This window comes from Salmo salar, chromosome 15 (genome assembly GCF_965601325.2).
Source record: "Salmo salar chromosome 15, fSalSal1, whole genome shotgun sequence".
NCBI classification, from domain to species: Eukaryota; Metazoa; Chordata; class Actinopteri; order Salmoniformes; family Salmonidae; genus Salmo; species Salmo salar.
Window position 1 is genome coordinate 88956966 of NC_138305.1, and position 26843 is coordinate 88983808.

The following is a 26843-nucleotide window of genomic DNA, read 5'->3' on the forward strand; positions in this document are numbered from 1 at the left end:
CAGGACATAAAGAACAGCACAGGGTGAGATGGATCGATAGGAAAGGCTTCACATTCAGGTATCATACTGCAGAGATGGCCATTCGTATTAACTTTCCAGTCTCCATTGGTGCAATAGGAGGCAAGATTATTGCTCCAGCACTTCAGCCCCATCCTACAGTAACACAGCTGCCGTGGTCGGAATGATCAAAATCCCTAAATGTAAAAACGTATTCCAAATCATGAGAAAATAAGTTGATTTATGGATAATCACGCTCATTCATCCATACAGAATGACGTTTTCCTGTATATAATGCATCATCAGTCAATATTCCCATTACCTTTGGAGAACCAAAGCCAATGTTGAGAACATGTTCTGATTCCTCTATCATAGTGCTATTTGAAATATGCAGTTGCACTTCCTCTGAATGTGTAGGAGACAGGAGATGAAACTCTCAATATGGGGTATGTCAAAGAGACTGCGACAAGGAGATGAACAGAGTTAGAAAAAATGGCATGCCATTTGGGAATCGAAAAAATGATTATAGCACCCATGGAAAATGCTCCCCCAATTTCACAGTTTGACATCTATACCATGACCCATCTGGCCCAAGTCGGAGGACTAACAGCTGCTCTTTGTGCTTGTGTGTCAGCCTGTGACGAGGGAGGAGAGCACTGTGAGGGAATTTAGACGCTCAGGTAACGGATGGAGAGCCTGACAATCAGCTTGCCTCTCACTCTGTATGACTGACCACTTCTCCCCCATTTACTTTGTGCCAATGTTCAGTTGCCCCCCCCCCCCCCCCCACCTACCACTCCCCCACTACACATCCAATCCTCCAGTACTGTTGTCCGACACACTCTCCCTCTCCCCCACTACACATCCCACCCTCACGTACTGTTGCCTCCCACACCCTCCCTCTCCACCACAACACATCTCACCTTCCAGTACTGTTACGCCACACCCTCCCGTTACGCCACACCCTCCCTCTCCCCCCACTATACATCCTTCCGTCCAGTACTGTTTCCCACCACACTCTCCCTCTCCCCCACTACACATCCCACCCTCACGTACTGTTGCCTCCCACACCCTCCCTCTCCACCACAACACATCTCACCTTCCAGTACTGTTACGCCACACCCTCCCGTTACGCCACACCCTCCCTCTCCCCCCACTATACATCCTTCCGTCCAGTACTGTTTCCCACCACACTCTCCCTCTCCCCCACTACACATCCCACCCTCACGTACTGTTGCCTCCCACACCCTCCCTCTCCACCACAACACATCTCACCTTCCAGTACTGTTACGCCACACCCTCCCGTTACGCCACACCCTCCCTCTCCCCCACTATACATCCTTCCGTCCAGTACTGTTTCCCACCACACCCTCCCTCTCCCCCCACTATACATCCATCCATCCAGTACTGTTTCCCACCACACCCTCCCTCTCCCCCACTATACATCCATCCATCTAGTACTGTTTCCCACCACACCCTCCCTCTCCCCCACTATACATCCATCCATCCAGTACTGTTTCCCACCACACCCTCCCTCTCCCCCACTATACATCCATCCATCTAGTACTGTTTCCCACCACACCCTCCCTCTCCCCCACTATACATCCATCCATCCAGTACTGTTTCCCACCACACCCTCCCTCTCCCCCACTATACATCCATCCATCCACTACTGTTTCCCACCACACCCTCCCTCTCCCCCCACTACACATCCACCCTCCAGTACTGTTGCCCCCCACACCCTACCTCTCCTCCCACTACACCCTCCAGTGTAGTGGGCCCCCACACCCACTACACATTCCACCCTACAGTACTGTTGCCCCCCACACACTCCCTCACCCCACACCATCCAACTCTCCCCACTAAACAGTGTACTGGCCCCCCACACCCTCCCTCCCTCTCCCCCCACTACACATCCCACCCTCCAGTGTACTGGCCCCCCACACCCTCCCTCTCCCCCCACTACACATCCCACCCTCCAGTGTACTGGCCCCCCACACCCTCCCTCTCCCCCCACTAAACATCCCACCCTCCAGTGTACTGGCCCCCCACACCCTCCCTCTCCCCCCACTACACATCCCACCCACCAGTACTGTTGTCCCCAACACCATCCCACTCCCCCCACCACACATCCCACCCACCAGTACTGTTATCCCCAACACCATCCCACTCCCCCCACCACACATCCCACCCACCAGTACTGTTATCCCCAACACCATCCCACTCCCCCCACCACACATCCCACCCACCAGTACTGTTATCCCCAACACCATCCCACTCCCCCCACCACACATCCCACCCACCAGTACTGTTATCCCCAACACCATCCCACTCCCCCACCACACATCCCACCCACCAGTACTGTTATCCCCAACACCATCCCACTCCCCCCACCACACATCCCACCCACCAGTACTGTTATCCCCAACACCATCCCACTCCCCCCACCACACATCCCACCCTCCAGTGTACTGGCCCCCCACACCCTCCCTCTCCCCCCACTAAACATCCCACCCTCCAGTGTACTGGCCCCCCACACCCTCCCTCTCCCCCCACTACACATCCCACCCACCAGTACTGTTGTCCCCAACACCATCCCACTCCCCCCACCACACATCCCACCCACCAGTACTGTTATCCCCAACACCATCCCACTCCCCCCACCACACATCCCACCCACCAGTACTGTTATCCCCAACACCATCCCACTCCCCCCACCACACATCCCACCCACCAGTACTGTTATCCCCAACACCATCCCACTCCCCCCACCACACATCCCACCCACCAGTACTGTTATCCCCAACACCATCCCACTCCCCCACCACACATCCCACCCACCAGTACTGTTATCCCCAACACCATCCCACTCCCCCCACCACACATCCCACCCACCAGTACTGTTATCCCCAACACCATCCCACTCCCCCCACCACACATCCCACCCTCCAGTGTACTGGCCCCCCACACCCTCCCTCTCCCCCCACTACACATCCCACCCACCAGTACTGTTATCCCCAACACCATCCCACTCCCCCCACTACACATCCCACCCACCAGTACTGTTATCCCCAACACCATCCCACTCCCCCCACCACACATCCCACCCACCAGTACTGTTATCCCCAACACCATCCCACTCCCCCACCACACATCCCACCCACCAGTACTGTTGTCCCCAACACCATCCCACTCCCCCCACTACACATCCCACCCACCAGTACTGTTATCCCCAACACCATCCCACTCCCCCCACCACACATCCCACCCACCAGTACTGTTATCCCCAACACCATCCCACTCCCCCACCACACATCCCACCCACCAGTACTGTTATCCCCAACACCATCCCACTCCCCCCACCACACATCCCACCCACCAGTACTGTTGTCCCCAACACCATCCCACTCCCCCACCACACATCCCACCCACCAGTACTGTTATCCCCAACACCATCCCACTCCCCCCACCACACATCCCACCCACCAGTACTGTTATCCCCAACACCATCCCACTCCCCCCACCACACATCCCACCCACCAGTACTGTTATCCCCAACACCATCCCACTCCCCCCACCACACATCCCACCCACCAGTACTGTTATCCCCAACACCATCCCACTCCCCCCACCACACATCCCACCCACCAGTACTGTTATCCCCAACACCATCCCACTCCCCCCACCACACATCCCACCCACCAGTACTGTTATCCCCAACACCATCCCACTCCCCCCACCACACATCCCACCCACCAGTACTGTTATCCCCAACACCATCCCACTCCCCCCACCACACATCCCACCCACCAGTACTGTTGTCCCCAACACCATCCCACTCCCCCCACTACACATCCCACCCACCAGTACTGTTATCCCCAACACCATCCCACTCCCCCCACCACACATCCCACCCACCAGTACTGTTATCCCCAACACCATCCCACTCCCCCCACCACACATCCCACCCACCAGTACTGTTGTCCCCAACACCATCCCACTCCCCCCACCACACATCCCACCCTCCAGTGTAGTGGCCCCCCAAACCTCCTCTCCCCCCACATCCCACCTTCCAGTACTGTTTCCCCCCACACCCACACCCTCCCTCTCCCCACTACACATCCCTACCCTCCAGTGCTGTTACCCCCAAACCCTCCCTCTCCCCCACCACACATCACACCCTTCAGTACTGTTGCCCCCCACACCCTCCCACTCCCCCACTTAAAATCCATCCCTCTGGTACTGTTGCCTCCGACACCCTCCCTCTCCACCACTACACATCCTACCCTCCAGTGTTGTTACCCCACACCCTCCCTCTCCCCCCACTACGCATCCTACCCTCCAGTACTGTTGCCCCCCCACACCCTCCCACTCCCCCCACTACACATCCCACCCTCTAGGACTGTTGAGCCCACACCCTACCTCTCCCCCCACTACACATCCCACCCTGCAGTGTAGGGCCCCCCACACCTTACCTCTCCAACCACTACACATCCCACCCCCCAGTACTGCTGTCCCCCACACCATCCAACTCTCCCCACTAAACATCCCACCCTCCAGTGTACAGGCCCCCCACACCCTCCCCCTCCCCCCACTACACATCCCACCCTCCAGTGTACTGGCCCCCCACACCCTCCCTATCCCCCCACTACACATACCACCCTCCAGTGTAGCGGCCCCCCACACCCTCCCCCTCCCCCCACTTCACATCCCACCCTCCCGTGTATTGGCCCCCCACTCCCCCCTCTCCCCCACTACACATCTCACCTTCCAGTACTGTTGCCCCCCACACCCTTCCTCTCCCCTACTACTTATCCCTTTCCTCCAGTACTGTTGCACCCCCACACCATCCCTCCCCCCACTACACATCCCTCCCTCCAGTACTATTGCACCCCCACACCATCTCTCTCCCCACTACACGTCCCTCCCTCCAGTACTGTTGCACCCCCACACCATCTCTCTCCCCCCACTACACATCCCACCCTCCAGTACATTTCCCCCCACCCAAGCTGTCAGCAGTCGCCGCTCAGATTTATCTGCTCTGACTCACCCAATCTGCGAATGCTGTTATGGACAAGATTGGCAGATATGTGTGATGATTACACTGTAGAACAAGTGAACTGGTGACGGATTTATTTAGAGAGGACATACCATATCGGTTTGTTCAGGCCACAACTTGATAAAATAAGTAAACATTTTGTACAGTGTCTCTCACATCTGGTAATTGTGTGAGATCCACGTTCACCACGTACTGCATAGTTACATATTGTCATCTTATGCTCAATGTTATCACAATTCTCCAAGCTGTCTCTATGCTTTTCCTAAATGTTTTCACTTCTATCGACATGGTGCCACTGTTGCATGCTTTGCTTGGTGCACAGAGAAAGATCTGAATGTAGTTACTGAGCCTTGCATTTGAATGAGTACTATTGCATCACATACTACCCTATACTGTACTTAAAACCGGGCCGGCTCCAGGCATAAGTGGAGCAAGTTCGAAAAAGGAGCAAGTTCGAAATTTGGTTGTGCACCAGCAATGTTTCTCTTGTTATGTCAGTCACTGACAGTCACTCAATTAGCCATATCAGCTAACAATTTTCATATTGGTAAGTTAGTCTACCCAGCTTTCTAAACTTGTAGCAATCATGCCCAAATACCGACCGGTCACGCAGGGCACGTGCACAGGGTCCCTGTCCTCCAGCAGAGCCCATTGGTGTTGTTAGTCACTCTCACTCAGATATAATTTACATGGCACAAGTCATGGCAAAATCACGCTAAGGGCCCCCAAAAGGCTAGAGCCGGCCTTGACGTGAAATTAACTGCAAGGGATACTTTACCATGAAATAGTCTGTACTTATAGGTCAAGCTGCAATTACTGGTTAAATAAGTAATTCTTAAGTCACTTTCAGAACAGTATATATCCATGTGGAGACATCTCACTGGGCACAGACGTCAATTCAATGTCTATTCCACGTTGGATCAACGTGATTTCATTGAACTGAGGTGAAAACGTTGTTTCAACCTATGTGTTCCCAGTGGGTTGTTACAACAGCATCCTGATAAGCAATTCAATATTAGTTTTGAGAGTCAATTACTAGCTATAGCCACAGCTGTACCCTGCTCTGCCCTACTTTCCAGCAGATCAATGAAATCTGCATTTAGATGCAATTTACAGTTGGCAACACATTTCCTAGGAAGTTAAATCATTCTTGTAATACTAACCACACAACATGAAAAATGCTACCACTGCTTGCTATGCATATTAATTACTCTCTTACCCCACTGTTGGTTCCACCTGTACTCCCTGGTGACACTTGTGGTCTAAGGAAGTCATGCATAAATAGAAACTGTGCCGGCAATCACCTTAATGGACTGGAAGATAAGCCCCTGACAGATGGTTAAATGAGCCTTAATTGAATTGCCCAAATCTTCACCCACATCTTTTCCTTTCACTCTTCTTTCCCTCTCTTCCTCTTTCACGGCTCTATTCACAGCATTGGCCTCCAAGCAGACATACATCAGCTACAGTAACCATGCCATCTAAGAGACAGACAGTGGAACCCCGGCTTGGAAGCATAGCAAGGACCTGCCCGTGGGGTGAACGAACACCAAAAACTGGACCACCAAGATGCAAGAGCAGTGGCAAAGGTGGAGAAATGAGAATAATCACTCAACATACAGAACTGATGTCACTATTTTCAAGAGGACAAGGCAAGGCAAATATATTGAATGCCAAACAAAAGCAGTGGGGGGTGGGGATGTCAGGCAGACAGTGATGTCTCCCCTCCTCATCCTCCTTGTGACATGTCAGATACACCAGGCAGTCACGTTTCCAAATTCAGTCAGAGCCAATGACTTCAATTCAGTGTTTTCCTTCTGGAGTTTATAGAACAGCATTTCTCTTCTGGTGTTTTCTCTGAAGCTGACTAACACCCTCTTCGGTAAGAGTGAATTTAGTTTTCTCTTTGTGTGCAGTAGTGTTGTCTCTCTCTACCAGTAGTAATGTGCAATTATTTGCTTCCCTTTCTTCTCTGTCCTTTCCAATGCGGGTGAAATGCTGAACATAATATCAAATTAGTCAATAAGGCAAAACTGTCAAAAGTAGATGAAAGTGTTGTTGGTGTGGGATAAGTCTTCATTCAAGGCCAAAATAAACAAAATATGAATCCTCAGGCTCTGTAACATTAACATTATGTTGTCATCATTTTAATGAAGGTCATAGTTGTGAAACAGAGCCAACAAGTATGCACCTTTCCAACATTTAACATGTCTGAATATTCAGTGTTACAGCAGGGGTCCAATAAGTGTTTCCTTAACATTTTGTACATCAAATAAAGCGATGGATTTTCACAGATGATAGCGATATCATAGCTGACACCATCTTTACGGTCTTGTATACAGTCATAGAGCATGCCTGTGGGAGCATAATGTGTACTGTGCTCTGTTTTCAAAATCTATTAAATGCAACATGTGTCAGGATTGTGGTTCAACAGACACAGTGGCATTATCATGTTTTGACTATTACTCACACATGGTACCTTATGCAGATTAGAATACATGACAAAGGCACAAGAACTGGCTAAAAAGTAAAAGTCTTGTATGCTCAACACCGCCTACTTTTCAGTGAAATACAGCTTCAAGACTACAGCCCATAGACAGCCATGCACTGCCTCACTGTATTCATGCTGGCATTTTCACATGTGAGAATATCATTTCATGGTCTTGTTCCATTAGAAATTCAGCAGTTCCATCTCAACGTGATGAATTTGGAATCTGTACCAGAAATGTCTAACATATAGCTAGCTATTGGCGATACGTTATGTAATGGTACAAAACACTCTTTGGAGCATCAGCAGTGTACTCTGTCTAGAGCGCACCATCCTTGGTTACGTTATTGACTCATTTGCCATGCACCTGTGATTTCAGTAAGAGTACTTGTTCCCTTAATGTTGTTCAGAGAAAGGAAGTCCCTCCACATCCACATGAGGGAATTGGGTTTAAAATCCCCTAAGGGCGATATACATGCACGTGCGGAAATCTAATTAGCATAATAATAAAAAAATCCCCTTAAGAATCTGTCAGTTTAAGCTAGAGATATCTGTTTGTTTGCATTGGATGCATCTTAATCCACCGCATCCAGCTATGTAACACTTCTGCATCTGCGTTGAAAGGTGACAGAGCTAGAGAGGTGTTTGACAGACCATGAGACATCCGGAAATAAAAATTCTGACGCTACAATTATTGGTCTTTTCACAAAATCGTTTGTAGCGTCTTAACGGTTTGGCCTAAAAATAATTATGACCCCTCTATGCAAAGATGAGACTCTTACGAACAGGATGATGTTTCCTGTTTTGAAATAACACGAACATGTCAGTGATTTTGCTCCACGACCCCAACAAGCGACCCCCTGTATCGTGTGAAGTCCATACAACCGATCTGCCAACATCTGTCTATAGAGTCCGAACAGTTCGGGCTATGTACTAATAATCTGTGTAAAGGTGAGACTCTGACAAACACGGAAATGTTGGTTGTGTTGCTCTTGGATGCGCACAGACCTCACAAGACTCGTCTGAATGTCCTCCGGTACCAGATGAAAAATTGAATGGAAGTATATACAGTGCATTCGGAAAGTATTCAGAAACCTTGACTTTTTTCCTGATTAACCCACACACAATACCCAATAATAACAAAGTGAAAACAGGTCTTTAGAAATGTTTGCAAATGTATAAAAAAATGAAAAACAGAAATACATTATTTACATAAGAATTGAGACCCTTTGCTATTAGACTCATATCCAGTTTCCATTGATCATTCTTGAGATGTTTCTACAACTTGGAGTCCACCTGTGGTAAATTCAATTGATTGAACATGATTTGGAAAGGTACACACTTGTCTATATAAGGCCCCACAGTTGACAGTGCATGTCAAAGCAAAAACCAAGCCATGAGGTCAAAGGAATTGTCCGTAGAGCTCCGAGACAGGATTGTGTTGAGGCACAAATCTGGGGAAGGGTACCTAAACATTTCTGCAGCATTGAAGCTCCCCAAGAACACAGTGGCCTCCATCATTGTTAAATAGAAGAAGTTTAGAACCCTCAAGTCTCTTCCTAGAACTGGCCAACCGGCCAAATTGAGCAATCGGGGGAGAAGGTCCTTGGTCAGGGAGGTGACCAAGTACCAGATGGTCACTCTGAAAGAGCTCCAGAGTTCCTTTGTGGAGATGGGATAACCTTCCAGAAGGACAACCATCTCTGCAGCACTCCACCAATCAGGCCTTTATGGTAGAGGGGCCAGACAAAAGCCACTCCTCAGTAAAAGGTACATGACAGCCCACTTGGAGATTGCCAAAGGCACCTAAAGACTCTCAGACCATGAGAAACAAGATTCTCTGGTCTGATGAAACCAAGATTGGACTCTTTGACCTGAATGCCAAGCGTCACGTCTGAAGGAATCCTGGCTCCATCCCTATGATGAATCCATGGTGGTGGCAGCATCATGCTGTGCGGATGTTTTTCAGCGGCAGGGACTGGGAGACTAGTCAGGATCGAGGGAAAGATGAAAGGAGCAAAGTACAGAGAGATCCTTAATGAAAACCTGCTCCAGAGCGCTCAGGACCTCAGACTGGGGTGAAGGTTCACCTTCCAACAGGACAACAACCCTAAGCACACAGCCAAGACAATGCAGCAATGGCTTTTGGGACAAGTCTCTGAATGTCCTTGAGTGACCCAGCCAGAGCACGGACTTGAACCCGATCAAACATCTCTGGAGAGACCCGAATATAGCTGTGCAGCAATGCTCCCCATCCAACCTGACAGAGCTTGAGATGATCTGCAGAGAAAATTGGGAGAAACTCCATAAATACTGGTGTTCCAAGATTGTAGCGTCATACTCAAGAAGACTTGAGGCTGCAATCGCTGCCAAAGGTACTTCAACAAAGTACTGAGTAAATGGTCTGAATTCTTATGTAAAAGATTTCAGTTATTTATTTTTAATACATTTGCAAACATTTCTAAAAATCTGATTTTGCTTTGCCATTAAACAATTTAATCAATTTTAAAATGAGGCTGTAATATAACTAAATGTGGAAAGGTCAAGGGGTCTGAATACTTTATGAATGCACTGTAGGGAGAATGTTTAGTGACAAAAATAAGGGCTAAAGAATAAGCCTATACAAATCTCTCCTCTCATCTGTACTGTGGCTAGGCTTCAATGTTGTTTGTCATACAGTATTGTTAGTCTAATTTCATCATTCCGGAAAAAAATTCAGCATTAGTGTTACCACATCAAAGACAGTAAATATAGTAAGAAAAAGATTTGGCAAGATTCTGTACCACAGAAATTCGTATGATATGTGAAGCAATTGGAAAAATTATTCTATAAGCTCCATAAGGAAAACAACTGTAGAAGACGTTTATAAATAATATTGGAGAGAAAGGACAACCCTGTCTGTTTAATTTATGATTCTCAACTCTCTGCTTCAACAAAGATCCCAGATGTTGCAGCAAAATTAAATGTTTTCATTTTTCATTGTTTAAGATAAAGTATTGTGGGATTGTTTGTGTTTGTGAATATGATGATTTACTGTTTGTGCCTCCCCTTCATCTTTTTTCCAACACTTGCAAAATAGAGTATGTAAGTGCTGATCGAACTAAATGGCAAGTTAATGTACGTTATTACAAATTAATTGATCATGTCTGCTTTATGTACTGACCTATTAAAAATGAAGAAAATAAAAAATAAAAATTACAGTGCCTGGATATTTATGAATTATCTATAGAAAACATGAAAATGTGTTGAGCATGTAAATTTTTATACAAGATATTTCTAATAAAATACTGTTTTGCAAAACAACATGCTGCTTCTTATTGTTGAGGTCAGAATATGACATGTTAATGATGACATTATCTCTGGGGAAACCACAGTGCTGTTGGAACCCTAGCCTAAGAAATGCAGGGACAGGTCGAGATTTGTACTGGAGACACGCAGGCCAGTTGGAACAATTCATCATTAGTATTCTTTATCTGCAGGACATACTGTAGGAAATACACAGGCAGCGGGACCAAATACGTTGCACCAGCACCACCCCTGCAGCATTCAGGAATAATAATCTTCTTCTGCAACCCAACACAGCCAGACTCTGAGCTAATGCCATTAAAACCCCAGCCTTCATGCCTTATTTTTGTTTTCTGTTTAAAGGGATGTCACTTCTATTACAGAAAATGTAGTAACATGTAACATACACTGAGTGTACAAAACAATAAGAAAATCTTCCCAATACTGAGTTGCCCCCCCCCCCCCCCCACCCCCCCCACAGTAGATAGTGTGGTCTACAGCTCTTCATGAGATACTCTACCTCAGGCGAGCAAAACCTTGAGACTTCCTTAGATATCATGCTACAGCTTGTTTACATAAATGCATAGGCCCCTGCCCCGTGTCTTACCAGAGGCTGCTGTTCTGTCTTGCCGATAGTGTATAACCCGCCAGCTGTATGTTCTTAATGTCGTTGTTCAGCCACGACTTGATGAAATATAAGATATTACAGTTTTTAATGTCCCTTTGGTCGGATATACGTGCTTTCAGTTCATCCCATTTATTTTCCAGTAATTGAACGTTAGCTAGCAGAACGGAAGGCAAGGCCAGATTAGCCACTCGTCGCCTGATCCTTGCAAGGGACCCTGATCTTTTGCCTCAAAATCTCTGCTCCTTCTCCAGTGAATCACGGGGATCGGGGCCTGGTCGGGTGTCTGCAGTATATCCCTTGTGTCCAACTCATTGAAGAAGAGTCCTCGTCCAATTTGAGGTGAATAATCCCAGTTCTGATGTCCAGAAGCTCTTTTCGGTCATAAGAGACGGTAGCAGCAACATTATGTACAAAACAAGTTAAGAACAATGCGAAAAAACAAACAAAATAGCATGATTGGTTGAGAGCCAATAAGATGGCAGCCCTACTCTCCGGCGCCATCATCTTATGGGGCATGAACTCTACAAGGTGTCAAGCGTTGCACAGGGATGCTGGCCCATGTTGACTCCAATGCTTCCCACAGTTGTGTCAAGTTGGCTGGATGTCCATTGGGTGGTGGACTATTCTTGATACATACAGGAAAGTGTTTAGTGTGAAAAACCCAGCAGCGTTGCAGTTCTTGACACAAACCGGTGAGCCTGGCACCGACTACCATACCCCGTTCAAAGGCACTTAAATATTTTGTCTTGCCCATTCTCCCTCTGAATGGTACAAATACACAATCCATGTCTCAATTGTCTCAAGGCTTAAAAATACTTATTTAACTGGTCTCCTCCCCTTCATCTACACTGATTAATGTGGATTTAACAAGTGACATCAATAAGGGATCATAGCTTTCACCTGGATTCATCTGGTCAGTCTATGTCATGAAATGTTTTGTATGTCATAATGTTTTGTGCACTCAGTGTAGATCAGTGCAAATGTATTCAATTTCCAAAAGTGTCCTTTGAATGGAGAGAAGGATTGCTACTTCCCAACAACACCAACCTGCACAAACACAGCGAGACAAAGAAATGGTTGTAGAAAACAATTGGAAAACACATTATAGCACAGAACAATTTTTTACAAGGATTTTGCAAGTGATTAATCACGTTAGTGATGACAGCAGAATAAAGAGATCCGTTTGCACCAGCTCTGCTATTTTATACCATTGTTCTTAGTGCATAATTATTCATGATAATTGCTTGCGAGGCAGAGACAAATGAGCACAATGTAGATAATCTTAAATGAGTGCACTAAGAATCTGATCCCTTACCTACCCAGTCTTGTTCCCAATGCTGTATGCTGTTCCAACCCTAAATGGTCCTTTACATCTGCAGATCACAATATGTATGGTGATAACTATTCATTTTGAGCATAAAAGGTAAGGAAAATACCACATGTCACAAAGTGATCAATGGAACACAGACAATGGGGCACCATTCAAAATATCTGATCTAACAAAGTGGATATTCGTTATTTTCATCATGATGTACGTGTTCTAACAAGCACACTAAAATACAATTTAGATATATTTGGCTGTTTTCGCTGAATATTATGTAGAAGTTGTCCTTTTCGGGTTTAGAAAATAATTATGCTAATTGATAACTCCCGTTCGTGTACGCTGGTAACATAGCTAACCATATAGAAATGGGCCGGAGTCTTTTTTAAATGTAAAGCAGTTGATTGGTAACGATGACATGAACATGTATTGGGGTTGACATACATACCAGCATAGAGTGAAATACACATACTGTATAAATCTTCTTAGGGATAGCCCCCTTTTTTTCAATTTTCACCTAAAATGACATACCCAAATCTAACTGCCTGTAGCTCAGGCCCTGAAGCAAGGATATGCATATTATTGGTACCATTTGAAAGGAAACACTTTGAAGTTTGTGGAGATGTGAATGTAGGAGAATATAACACAATAGATCTGGTAGAAGAAAATACAAAGAAAAAAACTACAGTTTTTTTTCTACCACCTTCTTTGAAATGCAACAGGTCCCACTTCCAGCCATCACTCTGGTAATTCCAATGGTGTCCAAAAGATGGCAGCAGTGTATGTGCAAAGCTTCAGACGGATAACTTGAAGTATGAGAAAACTACATGACATTTAGTGTGAAGTCACCCAGGTACATTTGGGCAAATCGTGAAGGAGACATTTGCATTCATATAAACATTTTCTGCAAGAATATAGTCAAATCTGTATACTTGAACTTTGATTTAGCTTTTCCAGTATTAGTAGCCATATTATAAGTTCAACATTTGCAAAACAACCAGTTCTCATAACTTCATAACTCTGAATATTCTCAGAATTTTTGTCCAAAAGGAAAAGGCATGCTGTCGCAAAAAGTTAGCAGCTACATTTTGCAGAAGATACAGGGAGATTTAAGCCGATTTAAGTCAAAACTGTAACTAGGCACTCGGGAACATTCAATGCTGTCTTGGTAAGCAACTCTAGTGTATATTTGGCCTTGTGCTTTAGGCTATTGTCCTGCTGAAAGGTGAATTTGTCTCCCAGTGTCTAGGATTTTGCCTATGCTGAGCTCTATTCTGTTTATTTTTATCCAAAAAATCTCGCTCGTCCTTGCCGATGACAAGCATACCCATAGGATGATGCAGCCACCACCATGCTTGAAAATATGAATAGTGGTACTCAGTGATGTGTTGGATTTGCCCCAACATAAAGCTTTGTATTCAGGACATAAAGTTGATTTCTTTACCACATTTTTGGCAGTTTTCCTTTCTTGCCAAACAGGATGCATGTTTTGGAATATGTTTTATTCCGTATGGGCTTCCTTCTTTTCACTCCATCATTTAGGTTAGTATTGTGGAGTAACTACAATGTTGTTGATCCATTCTCAGTTGTATTGTAACGTAGATGCTGGGAGTCGAGAAGCAGGTGGTAACTTCAATATAATAAACATGGAACGATATAACGTAGGAGTACAGTCTAGACATGAACAACAGAAACAACACTGCCAGGGGAAAAAACCTAATGGAGTGCCAGATAAAGGGGAGGTAATGAGTGAGGTAATGGAGTCCAGGTGTGCCTAATGATGAAGCGTAGTGAAAACAAATCTCAATTTAATACATTTTATATTCAGGCTGTAACACAAAATGTGGAAAAAGTAAAGGGCTGTGAATACTTTCTGAAGGCAACTGTAACTGTCAGAGAACACAGTGTAGTTGATCTGTTATGTTGTGTTATGTCAGATGTAAACACATCTAACATTGACACAAAACTAATCTGAATTTATATTGTGTACATTTTCATATGACATATGAATTTGTCAAACATTTATCTGTCATTTTATATCTGGTGTATCCTTGTTGGTATTAAAGGAACAGATATGGAATGTTACTAGTGCATGTGTAAGATGCCGCCAGACAGCATATCACATCCAGGCAATCGTATGGCCTAGGGCCAAACCTGAGATTCTGCAACAAATCTGAGATTCAGGCAACGCTCATAATAATCTACATCATCATCTACACTGTTGAATCATAAAACCAATGTGGTGTGCCAGAGGAAACGTTGTCATTGCAAGGAAGATGAATGGAAGTTAGCATCTGCCAGAGATAGAAAACTGAAAAGTACAAGAGATTGAGGTGGATTTATTGAAAGACTGTAGAGCTCCTCAAGGCCAAACCAGTGCTGGGGCTTTGCTACAGTACATGGTGAATGCTAAGTGATCTTTTGTCCTCTGTCCAGAAACAACTGTATAGCACAACATTCATACTTTTTCAAATGTTTTATTACCATGACTACAAGTATAATTTAATGTTAATGATGGTCTAATTGAATGTACACTGAAATAATGGTCCCGTAAAATGTATGTTAACACATATTGTGACATATAAGAGACATATATGTAATAAACATTCAAATACTATGTGTCACACATATACTGTATGAGCATATTGTAACATATACGCAGGGAGTCAGGAAGCAGGTGCAGAAGGTGAGTTTAATAATAATAAACATGAAGATGATACAAAACAGGAGAAGTGTACTGAACGTAACCAAAACCAATACTGCCTGATTATTGAGGCTACAGAGGGCTATATGAAGGGAGAGTAATCAGGGTGGGGATGAAGTCCAGGTGTGAGTAACGATGGGGAGCAGGTGTGCACAATGATGGTTGCCAAGTGTGCGCAATGTGGGTTGCCAGGACCCGTGGTTAGTAGACCAGCGACGTTGAGCGCCAGAGGGAGGGAGCAGGAGTAAGCGCAACAGGCATATTATATATATATGTAATACACATTTCAATACTACATGGGTCACACATACAGTATATGATCATAAAAGTATTATACATATATGCACATATGTGTGTACATAAGGCAGAAATATATGTCCCATATTTGAAAATGGCCAATTCTTGTATATTTCAACATACAGTGCCTCGAAAAGTATTCAGACCCATTTACTTTTTCCACATTCTGTTAGGTTAAAGCCTTTTTCTAAAATGTATTAAATTGTTTTTTTCCCTCATCAATCTGAAAACAATACCCCATAATGACAAAGCAAAAACAGGTTTTTAGAAAAGTTTTCTAATTTATTTAAAAAAAAAGAATGAAAGCACATTTACATAAGTATTCAGACCCTTTATGCAGTACTTTGTTCAAGCACCTTTGGCAGCGATTACAGCCTCATGTCTTCTTGGGTATGACGCTACAAGCTTAGCACACCTGTATTTGGAGAGTTTCTCGCATTCTTCTCTGCAGCACATTTCAAGCTCTGTCAGGTTGGATGGGAAGCGTTGCTGCACAGTTATTTTCAGGTCTTTCCATAGATGTCTGATCGGGTTCAAGTCCGGGCTCTGGCTGGGGCACTCAAGGACATTCAGAGACTTGTCCTGAAAACCACTCCTGCATTGTCCTGGCTGTGTGCTTAGGGTCATTGTCCTGTTGGAAGGTGAACCTTCACCCCAGTCTGAGGTCCTGAGCACTTTGCTCCGATCATCTTTGCCTCATTCCTGACTAGTCTCCAAGTTCCTGCCATTGAAAAACATCCCCACAGCATGATGCTGCCACCACCATGCTTCAACGTAGGGATGGTGTCAGGTTTCCTCCAGACGTGATACTTGGCATTCAGGCCGAAGAGTTAAATCTTGGTTTCATCAGACCAGAGAATCTTGTTTCTCATGGTCTGAGAGTCTTTAGGTGCCTTTTGGCAATCTCCAAGCGGGCTGTCATGTTCCTTTTACTGAGGAGTGGCTTCCGTCTGGCTACTCTACCATAAAGGCCTGATTGGTGGAGTGCTGCAGTGATGGTTGTCATTCTGGAAGGTTCTCCCATCTCCACAGGGAATTTTTACTAGGATTAAATGTCAGGAATTGTGAAAAACTGAGTTTAAATGTATTTGGCTAAGGTGTACGTAAACTTCCAACTTCAACTGTAAATAAGCTATTTCTGTTTTTTATTTTATATAAATTAGCAAAAATTTCTACAAACCTGTTTTCGCTTTGTCGTTATGGGGTATTGTGTGAGGACATTGTTTAAATTTTAATCCATGTTAGAATAAGGCTGTAACGTAACAACATTTTTAAAAGTCAATGGGTCTGAATGCTTTCCGAAGGCACTGTATACAGTATGAGAGATATAAGTACTTATACAGTATGTAGTTACAGTGCCTTCACACCTTTTGACTGTTTCTACATTTTGTTGTGTTACAGCCTGAATTTAAGATGGATTCAATTGAGATTTTTCCCCCTGTCCTACACACAATAGCCCATAATGTTAAACTGGAATTATGTTTTTAGAAAGGACAATAACCTAAAACACAATGCCAAATCTACACTGGAGTTGCTTACTAAGAGGACAGTGAATGTTCCTGAGTGGCCAAGTTGCAGTTTTGTTTGAAATCTACTTGAAAATCTATAGCAAGACTGGAAAATAGTTGTGTAGCAATGGTCAACATCCAATTTGACAGAGCTTGAAGAATTTTGAAAACAATCATGAGCAAATGTTGCACAATTCAGGTGTGGAAAACTATTAGAGTGTCACGTCCTGACCATGGTAAGCTGTTATTTTCTATGGTAGACTGGTCAGGGCGTGACAGGGGGTGTTTTTCTGTGTTTTGTATTTCTATGTTCAGGTTCTAGTGTTATATTTCTATGTTGGGTTTGTTTGGGATGATCTCCAATTAGAGGCAGCTGGTCCTCGTTGTCTCTAATTGGAGATCATACTTAAGTAGGGTTTATTTTCCACCTGGGTTTGTGGGATCTTGTTTTCGCACAGCTCTGTAAAGCCTGCAGAACGTGACGTTCGTTTTCTGTTTGGTTGTTATTTTGCTTTAGTGTTCTGAGTTAAAATAAATATTTATCATGAGCACTCAACACGCTGCACCTTGGTCTACTCCTTACGACGATCGTCACATAGAGACTTACTGAGAAAGATTCACTGCTGTAATTGCTCCCAAAGATGCTTCTACAAAGTATTGACTAAGGGGTGTGAATACTTGGTAAATTAAATATTTCTGTATTTCATTTGAATTAAATTTGCAATAATTTCTAAAGACATGTTTACACTTTGTTATGATTGTGTATTGTGTGGTGATGGGCGATTTTCTTATTTTTTTTCATTCTTATTTTATTTAAAACATTTTAATACATTTTTAGTTCAGGCTGTAACAACAAAATGTGGAATAAGTCAAGCGCTATTAATACTTTCTGAAGGCACTGTATATGTGTGGATACATATAAGCATATCTGTTTACACTATATATGTCAATATAACGCATATAAGTAACATAGATATGTAGCCATATATTACTTTTCTGTATACTGTAGGTAAGTATACAATTTTAATTTAGAAAATAAAGACAATGGCATGGACAAAATAATTGGCACCCCGGAGCTAATACTTGGTTGCACAGCTTTTGACCAGGATAACTGCCAACAAATGCTTCTCAGTGAGCTTGCTGCACCCCACTGGGTACAGATGTCAGTTCAACGTCTAGTTTGATTTACATTTGGTCTATTTGTCAAGTGACGTGAATTCAACACAAAAAAAATGTCACCTTGTCATTGGATTTGTTGAAAGTTGGCTGAAAAAAAATATGAAATTCCCTTACGTTGACTTTTTTCAATTACAATCAGTTTTCCACGTTGATTCAAAGTTTGAATTGTTTTGTTGAAATGACGTGGCAACAACATTGATTCAACCCGTTTTTTCTCAGTGGGAACTTTCTACTGGCAATGTAAAAAGGTGCACCCATGTTTGATTGTAGGGAGGGAAGTTTTTTTACTTTGAATGCTTCATTTGGTCATTGGTAAACAAAGGAAGACACCACTGCTTAACAGCACAACAGAAAGCCTGATTGAACTTCACAAAAACCAACCTAAACCAACCTAAATCTTGGGAAAATGTTCTGTGGACCAATGAAACAACATTTGAACACTTTGGCAATACAGATCAGCGCTGCGTTTACCGACGACCAAATTAAGCACTCAATTAAAATAACACCCTCCCTACAATCAAACATGGGTGAGGTTTGTTAATGCTGAAATCCAGAGATGATCAGGTGTTTTGGAGCCCAATGTTCAACCCAGTGTCCAAAACGGAGTCTCCGGTGAAGGTTGTGTGTCTTCCAGCAGGACAATGACCCCAAATACAAATCGAAAAGCACCCAAGATTGGTTCAAGAAAAATTCAAGACTGTTCTGGAGTGGCCAGTGCTGTCAGCACCTCAAAACCTATGGCGAGATCGGAAAACCGTGCCGATAATTTTGTACATGCCATTTGTGTTAATTTTCTACAGAGAGATTTAAGTGGCTAACACAAGGCTACAGAGAAGATGGTGAGAAGCACAAATGAAATCAAATTCGCTTTTGCATTGATAGAAAATGACACAAAAAGAGACTGTACATTGACTGTCTCCAATGCACCGACAGTATTTTATTTAGTTAACTAGGCAAGTCAGTTAAGAACAAATTCTTAACAGTGCCTTGTTCAGGGGCAGAACGACAGATTTTTACTTTGTCAGCTCAGGGATTTGATCTAGCAACCTTTTGGGTACTGGCCCAACGCTCTAATCACTAGGCTACCTGCCGCCCCTAATAATGTAATAGTATAATAGTATAATACTCATCACAATTCATATATTCTGTTTACATCAGTTTCCTGCAAGCTTTCGGTTTACTTCTCTAGGACCTATCTGATCAACAAAACCTCACATATTTTGTCTCTCCTAGAGTGATGTGAGGAAATATCTTTTAATATCTATTATTTTTCTGCTTGAAGGGAGACACTCTAGAGCACCTGATTATTTGTTTAGCTTGGCAAGTGCATATGAGAAGGATACTCCGTCCAGTTATGTCTCCCTCTGTGCTGTGCAATTTATGTTGCCCTTGCTACCAAGCAACTAGCATGGGCAGTATGTGGGCCTTTAATCTGGGAGACAAGTAGCCAGGAGAGGGGACAAGCTGTTCACAGCGACCAATAAGACATTTCCCTATGTAATGTATGTTTTTTTACAGTACACTCTTAGAAAAAAAGTTCTAAAAGGGTTTTTCCGCTGTCCCCATAGGAAAACCATTTTTAGGTTCCAGGTAGAACCCTCTGAGGAAAGGGTTTTAAATGGAACACAAAAGGGTTATACCTAGAAGCAAAAAGAGTTCTTCAAAGGATTATCCTGTGGGGACAGCTAGAAAATCCCTTTCAGGTTCTATTTAGCACCTTTTTTTCTAAGAGTGTATGAACACAATGGCTGAAAATTGTGGCTGTCTATTCTCCAATTATTCATGATATTCATGTTGATACTGTATCTATGGTACCATGTATTTTTCCAATAGGATTATAAGCTAAATGAATCAAACCTTTCCTCCTTTTTCCACCTGTCTAGCCTTGAGACAGTCAGCCCAGTAGGCTACACAAGTGACTTAATATGCACTTCATGGTTGACAATTCAAAAGAGATTGACGTATTTGGTCTGCATGAAACGATGAGTCATACAGCAAAACACATTCACAAACAGCAGGCGTTTCACAGTATGGTGCTGTCTGAGAAATGTGTAATATGCAAATGTTATCAAACGTTTACAATATAAACTATGCCTATTCCATATAAAGTGTTCACAATTACATATTATTTGATAACATTGAAAGGATATCTATTTGTTTTAATCCATGTCAGTTCAAAGGAATAAAAGCGTGACCAGTAACCTTGAGAGGCTAATGATGTTCCTGTAACAGGAGAGGTGTTAGTTCACTCCTCTATAGTCACTGATGACCTGTAATCCCCAGGTGCATATGTCTTTACACTCGTAGAAAAAGGGTTATTAGACTATCCCCATTAGAGAACCGTTTTGGGTTCCATGTAGAACCCTCTGTGGAAAGGGTCCTTCATGGAACCCAAAAGGGTTCTTCAAAGGGTTTTCCTATGGGGGCAGTCGAATAAACCTTTTAGGTTCAAGAGGGCACCTTTTTCGAAGAGTATACATGACTCAGTTCATACGGGAGGACAGCCTGCATGCACAAAGAAGAATAATAATAAGGTTTAGAGACGTTCTGCTTCTGGCTTTACTGTGTCTGGATAATGTCCTGATATAGGACACTGGGGATGTTGCATGATATAAATAGTCAATAAAAACATGAAAGGTACTGCATTTGGAAATGAAAGGACAGACAGTATTCATATTATGAATTGAATCAACCTGGACTCAAGGGTAGACCTAAAATAGTAAACATAAATCTGTCTCCCTCCATTTTGTATGATATGTTACGTTTTGTATGGTACGTATTAATTTGTAGTCCATCTTCCATTTCGTATGATATTTTACGAATTGCAAAAAGGATTTAACCCTCTTGAGTCAATTTCTGCGGCCCCGAAGAAATCTAATTAGCTTAATAAAAAAATCACCATCAAAATCTGTCTGTTTAAACATGGCCTCCGTCTCTGCAGTAGAAGGTGACCCGAGCTACAGCGGTGTTTGTCAGACCATGAGACATCCCGAAAACTGGTCTGCTCATGTTTATAGCGTCCGAATGATTTGGTCTACGTTCTAATATGACCACTCTAAGGAAATAACACGTCAAGTGCATTCAGAAAGTATTCAGACCCCTTGTCTTTTTCCACATTTTGTAACGTTACTTATTTTAAAATGGATTAAATACAAAATGTCCCTCATCAATCTACACACAATACCCCATAATGACAAAGTGAAAACAGGTTTTTATAAATGTTTGCAAATGTATACAAGTAAAAAACAGAAATACCTTACTTACGTAAGTATTCAGACCCTTTGCTATGAGACTTGAAATTGAGCTCAGGTGCATCCTGTTTCCATTGATCATCCTTGAGACGTTTCTACAACTTGATTATAGAGTCCACCTGTGGTAAATTCAATTGATTGGACATGATTTGGCAAGGCAAACACCTGCCCATATAAGGTCCCAGAGTTGACAAATCATGTCAGAGCAAAAACCAAGCCATGAGGATGAAGGAATTGTCCGTAGAGCTCCGAGACAGGATTTAAGGCACGGATTTGGGGAAGAGTACCAAAAAAAATCTGCAGCATTGAAGGTCCCCAAGAACACAGTGGCCTCCATAATTCTTAAATGGAAGAAGTTTGGAACCACCAAGACTCTTCCTAGAGCTGGTCGCCCGGCAAAACTGAGCAATCAGGCCTTGGTCAGGGAGGTGACCAAGAACCCACTGGTCACTTTGACAGAGCTCCAGAGTTCCTCTGTGGAGATGGGAGAACCTTCCAGATTGACAACCATCTCTGCAGCACTCCACCAATCAGGCCTTTATGTTAGAGTGGCCAGACGGAAGCCACTCCTCAGTAAAAGGAACATGACAGCCCACTTGGAGTTTTCCAAAAGGCACCTAATGGACTCTCAGACCATGAGAAAGAAGATTACCTGGTCTGATGAAATCAAGATTGAACTCTTTGACCTGAATGCCAAGCGTCGTGTCTGGAGGAAACCTGGCACCATCCCTACGGTGAAGCATGGTGGTGGCAGCATTATGCTGTGGGGATGTTTTTCAGCGACAGGGAATCGAGGGAAAGATGAACGGAGCAAAGTACAGAGACATCCTTGATGAAAACCTTCTCCAGAGCACTCAGGACCTCAGACTGGGGCCAATGTTTACCTTTCAACAGGACAATGACCCTAAGCACACAGCCAAGACAATGCAGGAGTGGCTTCGGGACAAGTTTCCGAATATCCTTGAGTGGCCCAGCCTGAGCCCGGACTTGAACCCGATCGAATATCTCTGGAGAGACCTGGAAATAGCTGTGAAGTTACGTTCCCCATCCAACCTGACAGAACTTGAGAGGATCTGCAGAAAATAACGGGAAATATTCCCCAAATACAGGTGTGCCAAGCTTGTAGCGTCATACCCAAGAAGAGTCGAGGCTGTAATCGCTGTCAGGTGCTTCAACAAAGTACTGATTAAAGGGTCTGAATACTTATGTAAATGTAATATCTCAGTATTTAAATCTTTGATTTATTTGCAAAAATGTCTAAAAACCTGTTTTTACTTTGTCATTATGTGGAATTATGTGTAGACTGATGAGGGAAACAAACAATGTAATCAATTTTAGAGTAAGGCTGTAAAGTAACAAAATGTGGAAAAAGTCGAGTGGTCTGAATACTTTCCGAATGTACTGTAGATGTCATTGATTTTGCTCTATGACCCCCAGAAGCATCACGGGACTTGTTTGAATTCGGTACTGCCAACTTCTGTCTGTAGCGTCCAAACAGTTTGGACTACATATTAATATGACCTCTCTGTGGAAAGGTGAGTCTCTCAGAAACACATACTGTTGTTTTGCTCTAGGATGCCCACAAGCTTCACAAGAATTGCCTGAAGGCAGCCTTTGTACCAGGTAAAAAATATGGAAGTACATATGGAAGTAGTTTAGTGCATAAAAAAAGGGGTGAAATGTGTAAATATATATACTGCTCAAAAAAATAAAGGGAACACTTAAACAACACAATGTAACTCCAAGTCAATCACACTTCTGTGAAATCAAACTGTCCACTTAGGAAGCAACACTGATTGACAATAAATTTCACATGCTGTTGTACAAATGGAATAGACAACAGGTGGAAATTATAGGTAATTGGCAAGACACCCCCAATAAAGGAGTTCCTATGCTTCCTGGCTGATGTTTTGGTCACTTTTGAATGCTGGCGGTGCTTTCACTCTAGTGGTAGCATGAGACGGAGTCTACAACCCACACAAGTGGCTCAGGTAGTGCAGCTCATCCAGGATGGCACATCAATGCGAGCTGTGGCAAGAAGGTTTGCTGTGTCTGTCAGCGTAGTGTCCAGAGCATGGAGGCGCTACCAGGAGACAGGCCAGTACATCAGGAGACGTGGAGGAGGCCGTAGGAAGGCAACAACCCAGCAGCAGGACCGCTACCTCCGCCTTTGTGCAAGGAGGAGCAGGAGGAGCACTGCCAGAGCCCTGCAAAATGACCTCCAGCAGGCCACAAATGTGCATGTGTCTACTCAAATGGTCAGAAACAGACTCCATGAGGGTGGTATGAGGACCCGACGTCCACAAGTGGGGGTTGTGCTTACAGCCCAACACCGTGCAGGACGTTTGGCATTTGCCAGAGAACACCAAGATTGGCAAATTCGCCACTGGTGCCCTGTACTCTTCACAGATGAAAGCAGGTTCACACTGAGCACATGTGACAGACGTGACAGAGTCTGGAGACGCCGTGGAGAACGTTCTTCTGCCTGCAACATTCTCCAGCATGACCGGTTTGGCGGTGGGTCAGTCATGGTGTGGGGTGGCATTTCTTTGGGGGGCCGCACAGCCCTCCATGTGCTCGCCAGAGGTAGCCTGACTGCCATTAGGTACCGAGATGAGATCCTCAGACCCCTTGTGAGACCATATGCTGGTGCGGTTGGCCCTGGGTTCCTCCTAATGCAAGACAATGCTAGACCTCATGTGGCTGGAGTGTGTCAGCAGTTCCTGCAAGAGGAAGGCATTGATGCTATGGACTGGCCCGCCCGTTCCCCAAACCTGAATCCAATTGAGCACATCTGGGACATCATGTCTTGCTCCATCCACCAACGCCACGTTGCACCACAGACTGTCCAGGAGTTGGCGGATGCTTTAGTCCAGGTCTGGGAGGAGATACCTCAGGAGACCATCCGCCACCTCATCAGGAGCATGCCCAGGCGTTGTAGGGAGGTCATACAGGCACGTTGAGGCCACACACACTACTGAGCCTCATTTTGACTTGTTTTAAGGACATTACATCAAAGTTGGATCAGCCTGTAGTGTGGTTTTCCACTTTAATTTTGAGTGTGACTCCAAATCCAGACCTCCATGGGTTGATAAATTGGATTTCCATTGATTATTTTTGTGTGATTCTGTTGTCAGCACATTCAACTATGTAAAGAAAAAAGTATTTAATAAGATTATTTCATTCATTCAGATCTAGGATGTGTTATTTTAGTGTTCCCTTTATTTTTTTGAGCAGTGTATATATATTAGTTTCCTGATCTTTCTCTCAGATATAGGACAAACACTTCAAAATAAACTTTTTATTACATTTTTTTTACTTTCCATGTATGAATCTGTTATTCAAAGGGCTAATAGTAGTAAGGCCAAGATCAATGTTTCATCAAATATATATTTTTTATACACACTACCGTTCAAAAGTTTGGGGTCTGTCAAGGGCTAAGCTCGAAAAAACAACAGGAGAGGTAGAGTCAGGCGCAGGAGACAGAGAGTTCTTGACCACACTTCTTTATTCAAAGCAACTGGATGTGGTCGCCAAAAGTATAGGGGCGCAGCCCTTAAATTATTCTGCGGTGGTGTACACAATGAAAACAAACCACAGGCAGAGGGAAAAAACCAGTACGTTCCTATAGCACAAAAAACCCGGACAAGAAACACAATCACGCACAAACACATACATCCTACGCTAAACTAAATAACCCCCCCCCCTACTAATGACTAACCCAAAACAGGTGCGTGCCTACCTAGACCTAACCAACAGAAAGTGAAACAAAAAGGGATCGATGGTAGCTAGTAGGCCGGCGACGACGACCGCCGTGCTCAGCCCGGCCGAGGAGGGGCACCACCATCCGTCACTGTCGTGACAGTACTCCCCCCCTGATGCGCGGCTCCCGCAGCGCGCCGACGCCGGCCTCGAGGGCGCCCCTGAGGGCAAGGCGCAGGGCGATCCGGATGGAGGCTGTGGAACTCCCGGATGAGCACTGGGTCCAGTATGTCCTCCACCGGTACCCAGCACCTCTCCTCCGGGCCGTACCCCTCCCAGTCCACGAGGTACTGCAGGCCCCTCGCCCGGCGTCTGGAGTCCAAGATGGCCCGGACTGTGTACGCCGGGGGCCCCCCGATGTCCAGGGGGGGTGGAGGGACCTCCCGTACCTCATTTTCCTGCAGCGGACCAGCTACCACCGACCTGAGGAGAGACACATGAAACGAGGGGTTAATACGATAATAAGAAGGAAGTTGTAATCTGTAACACACATCGTTTATGTTATTCTCCTCAGGACTTTAAATGGCCCCACAAACCGCGGACCCAGCTTCCGGCAGGGCAGGCGGAGGGGCAGGTTCCGGGTCGAGAGCCAGACTCTCTCCCCTGGGGTGAACACGGGGGCCTCGCTGCGGTGCCGGTCAGCGCTCGCTTTTTGTCTCTCCCTGGCTCGTTCCAGGGATTCCTGCACAGCGTCCCAGGTCTCCCTTGAGCGCTGAACCCATTCCTCCACTGCAGGGGCCTCCGTCTGGCTCTGATGCCATGGCCCCAGGACCGGCTGATAACCCAACACACATTGGAATGGTGACATGTTGGTGGAGGAGTGGCGCAAAGAGTTCTGAGCCATTTCGGCCCATGGCACGAACCTTGCCCACTCCCCTGGCCGGTCCTGGCAGTAGGACCGCAGAAACCTGCCCACCTCCTGGTTTACCCTTTCTACCTGCCCATTACTTTCGGGGTGAAACCCCGAGGTCAAACTGACCGAAACCCCCAGTCGCTCCATAAACGCCCGCCACACTCGGGACGTGAACTGGGGGCCTCGATCTGAGACGATATCCTTGGGCACCCCGTAGTGCCATGAAGACGTGGGTGAATAAGGCTTCCGCGGTCTGCAGGGCCGTAGGAAGACCGGGTAACGGAAGCAGACGGCAGGACTTAGAAAACCGGTCCACAACGACCAGGATCGTAGTGTTGCCCTGAGACGGCGGGAGATCGGTCAGGAAATCCACCACCAGGTGGGACCATGGTCGTTGTGGAACCGGGAGGGGTTGTAATTTCCCTCTAGGCAGGTGCCTGGGAGCCTTACTCTGAGCGCACACCGAACAGGAGGAGACATAGTGCCTCACGTCCCTCACCAAGGTGGGCCA

General features: G+C 44.9%; 1 protein-coding gene across 1 annotated transcript in view; it reads left to right on the top strand.

The window, feature by feature from the left end:
- Positions 1–7349, top strand: part of LOC106572369 (metabotropic glutamate receptor 4) — a 124261-nt gene extending 116912 nt beyond the window's left edge. The window contains exon 7 of the mRNA XM_045696173.2: positions 6492–7349. Coding sequence (XP_045552129.2) covers positions 6492–6541 — 50 coding nt within the window. The 3' untranslated portion in view covers positions 6542–7349. The remainder of the gene's footprint in view (positions 1–6491) is intronic.
- Positions 7350–26843: the final 19494 nt, after the last annotated feature.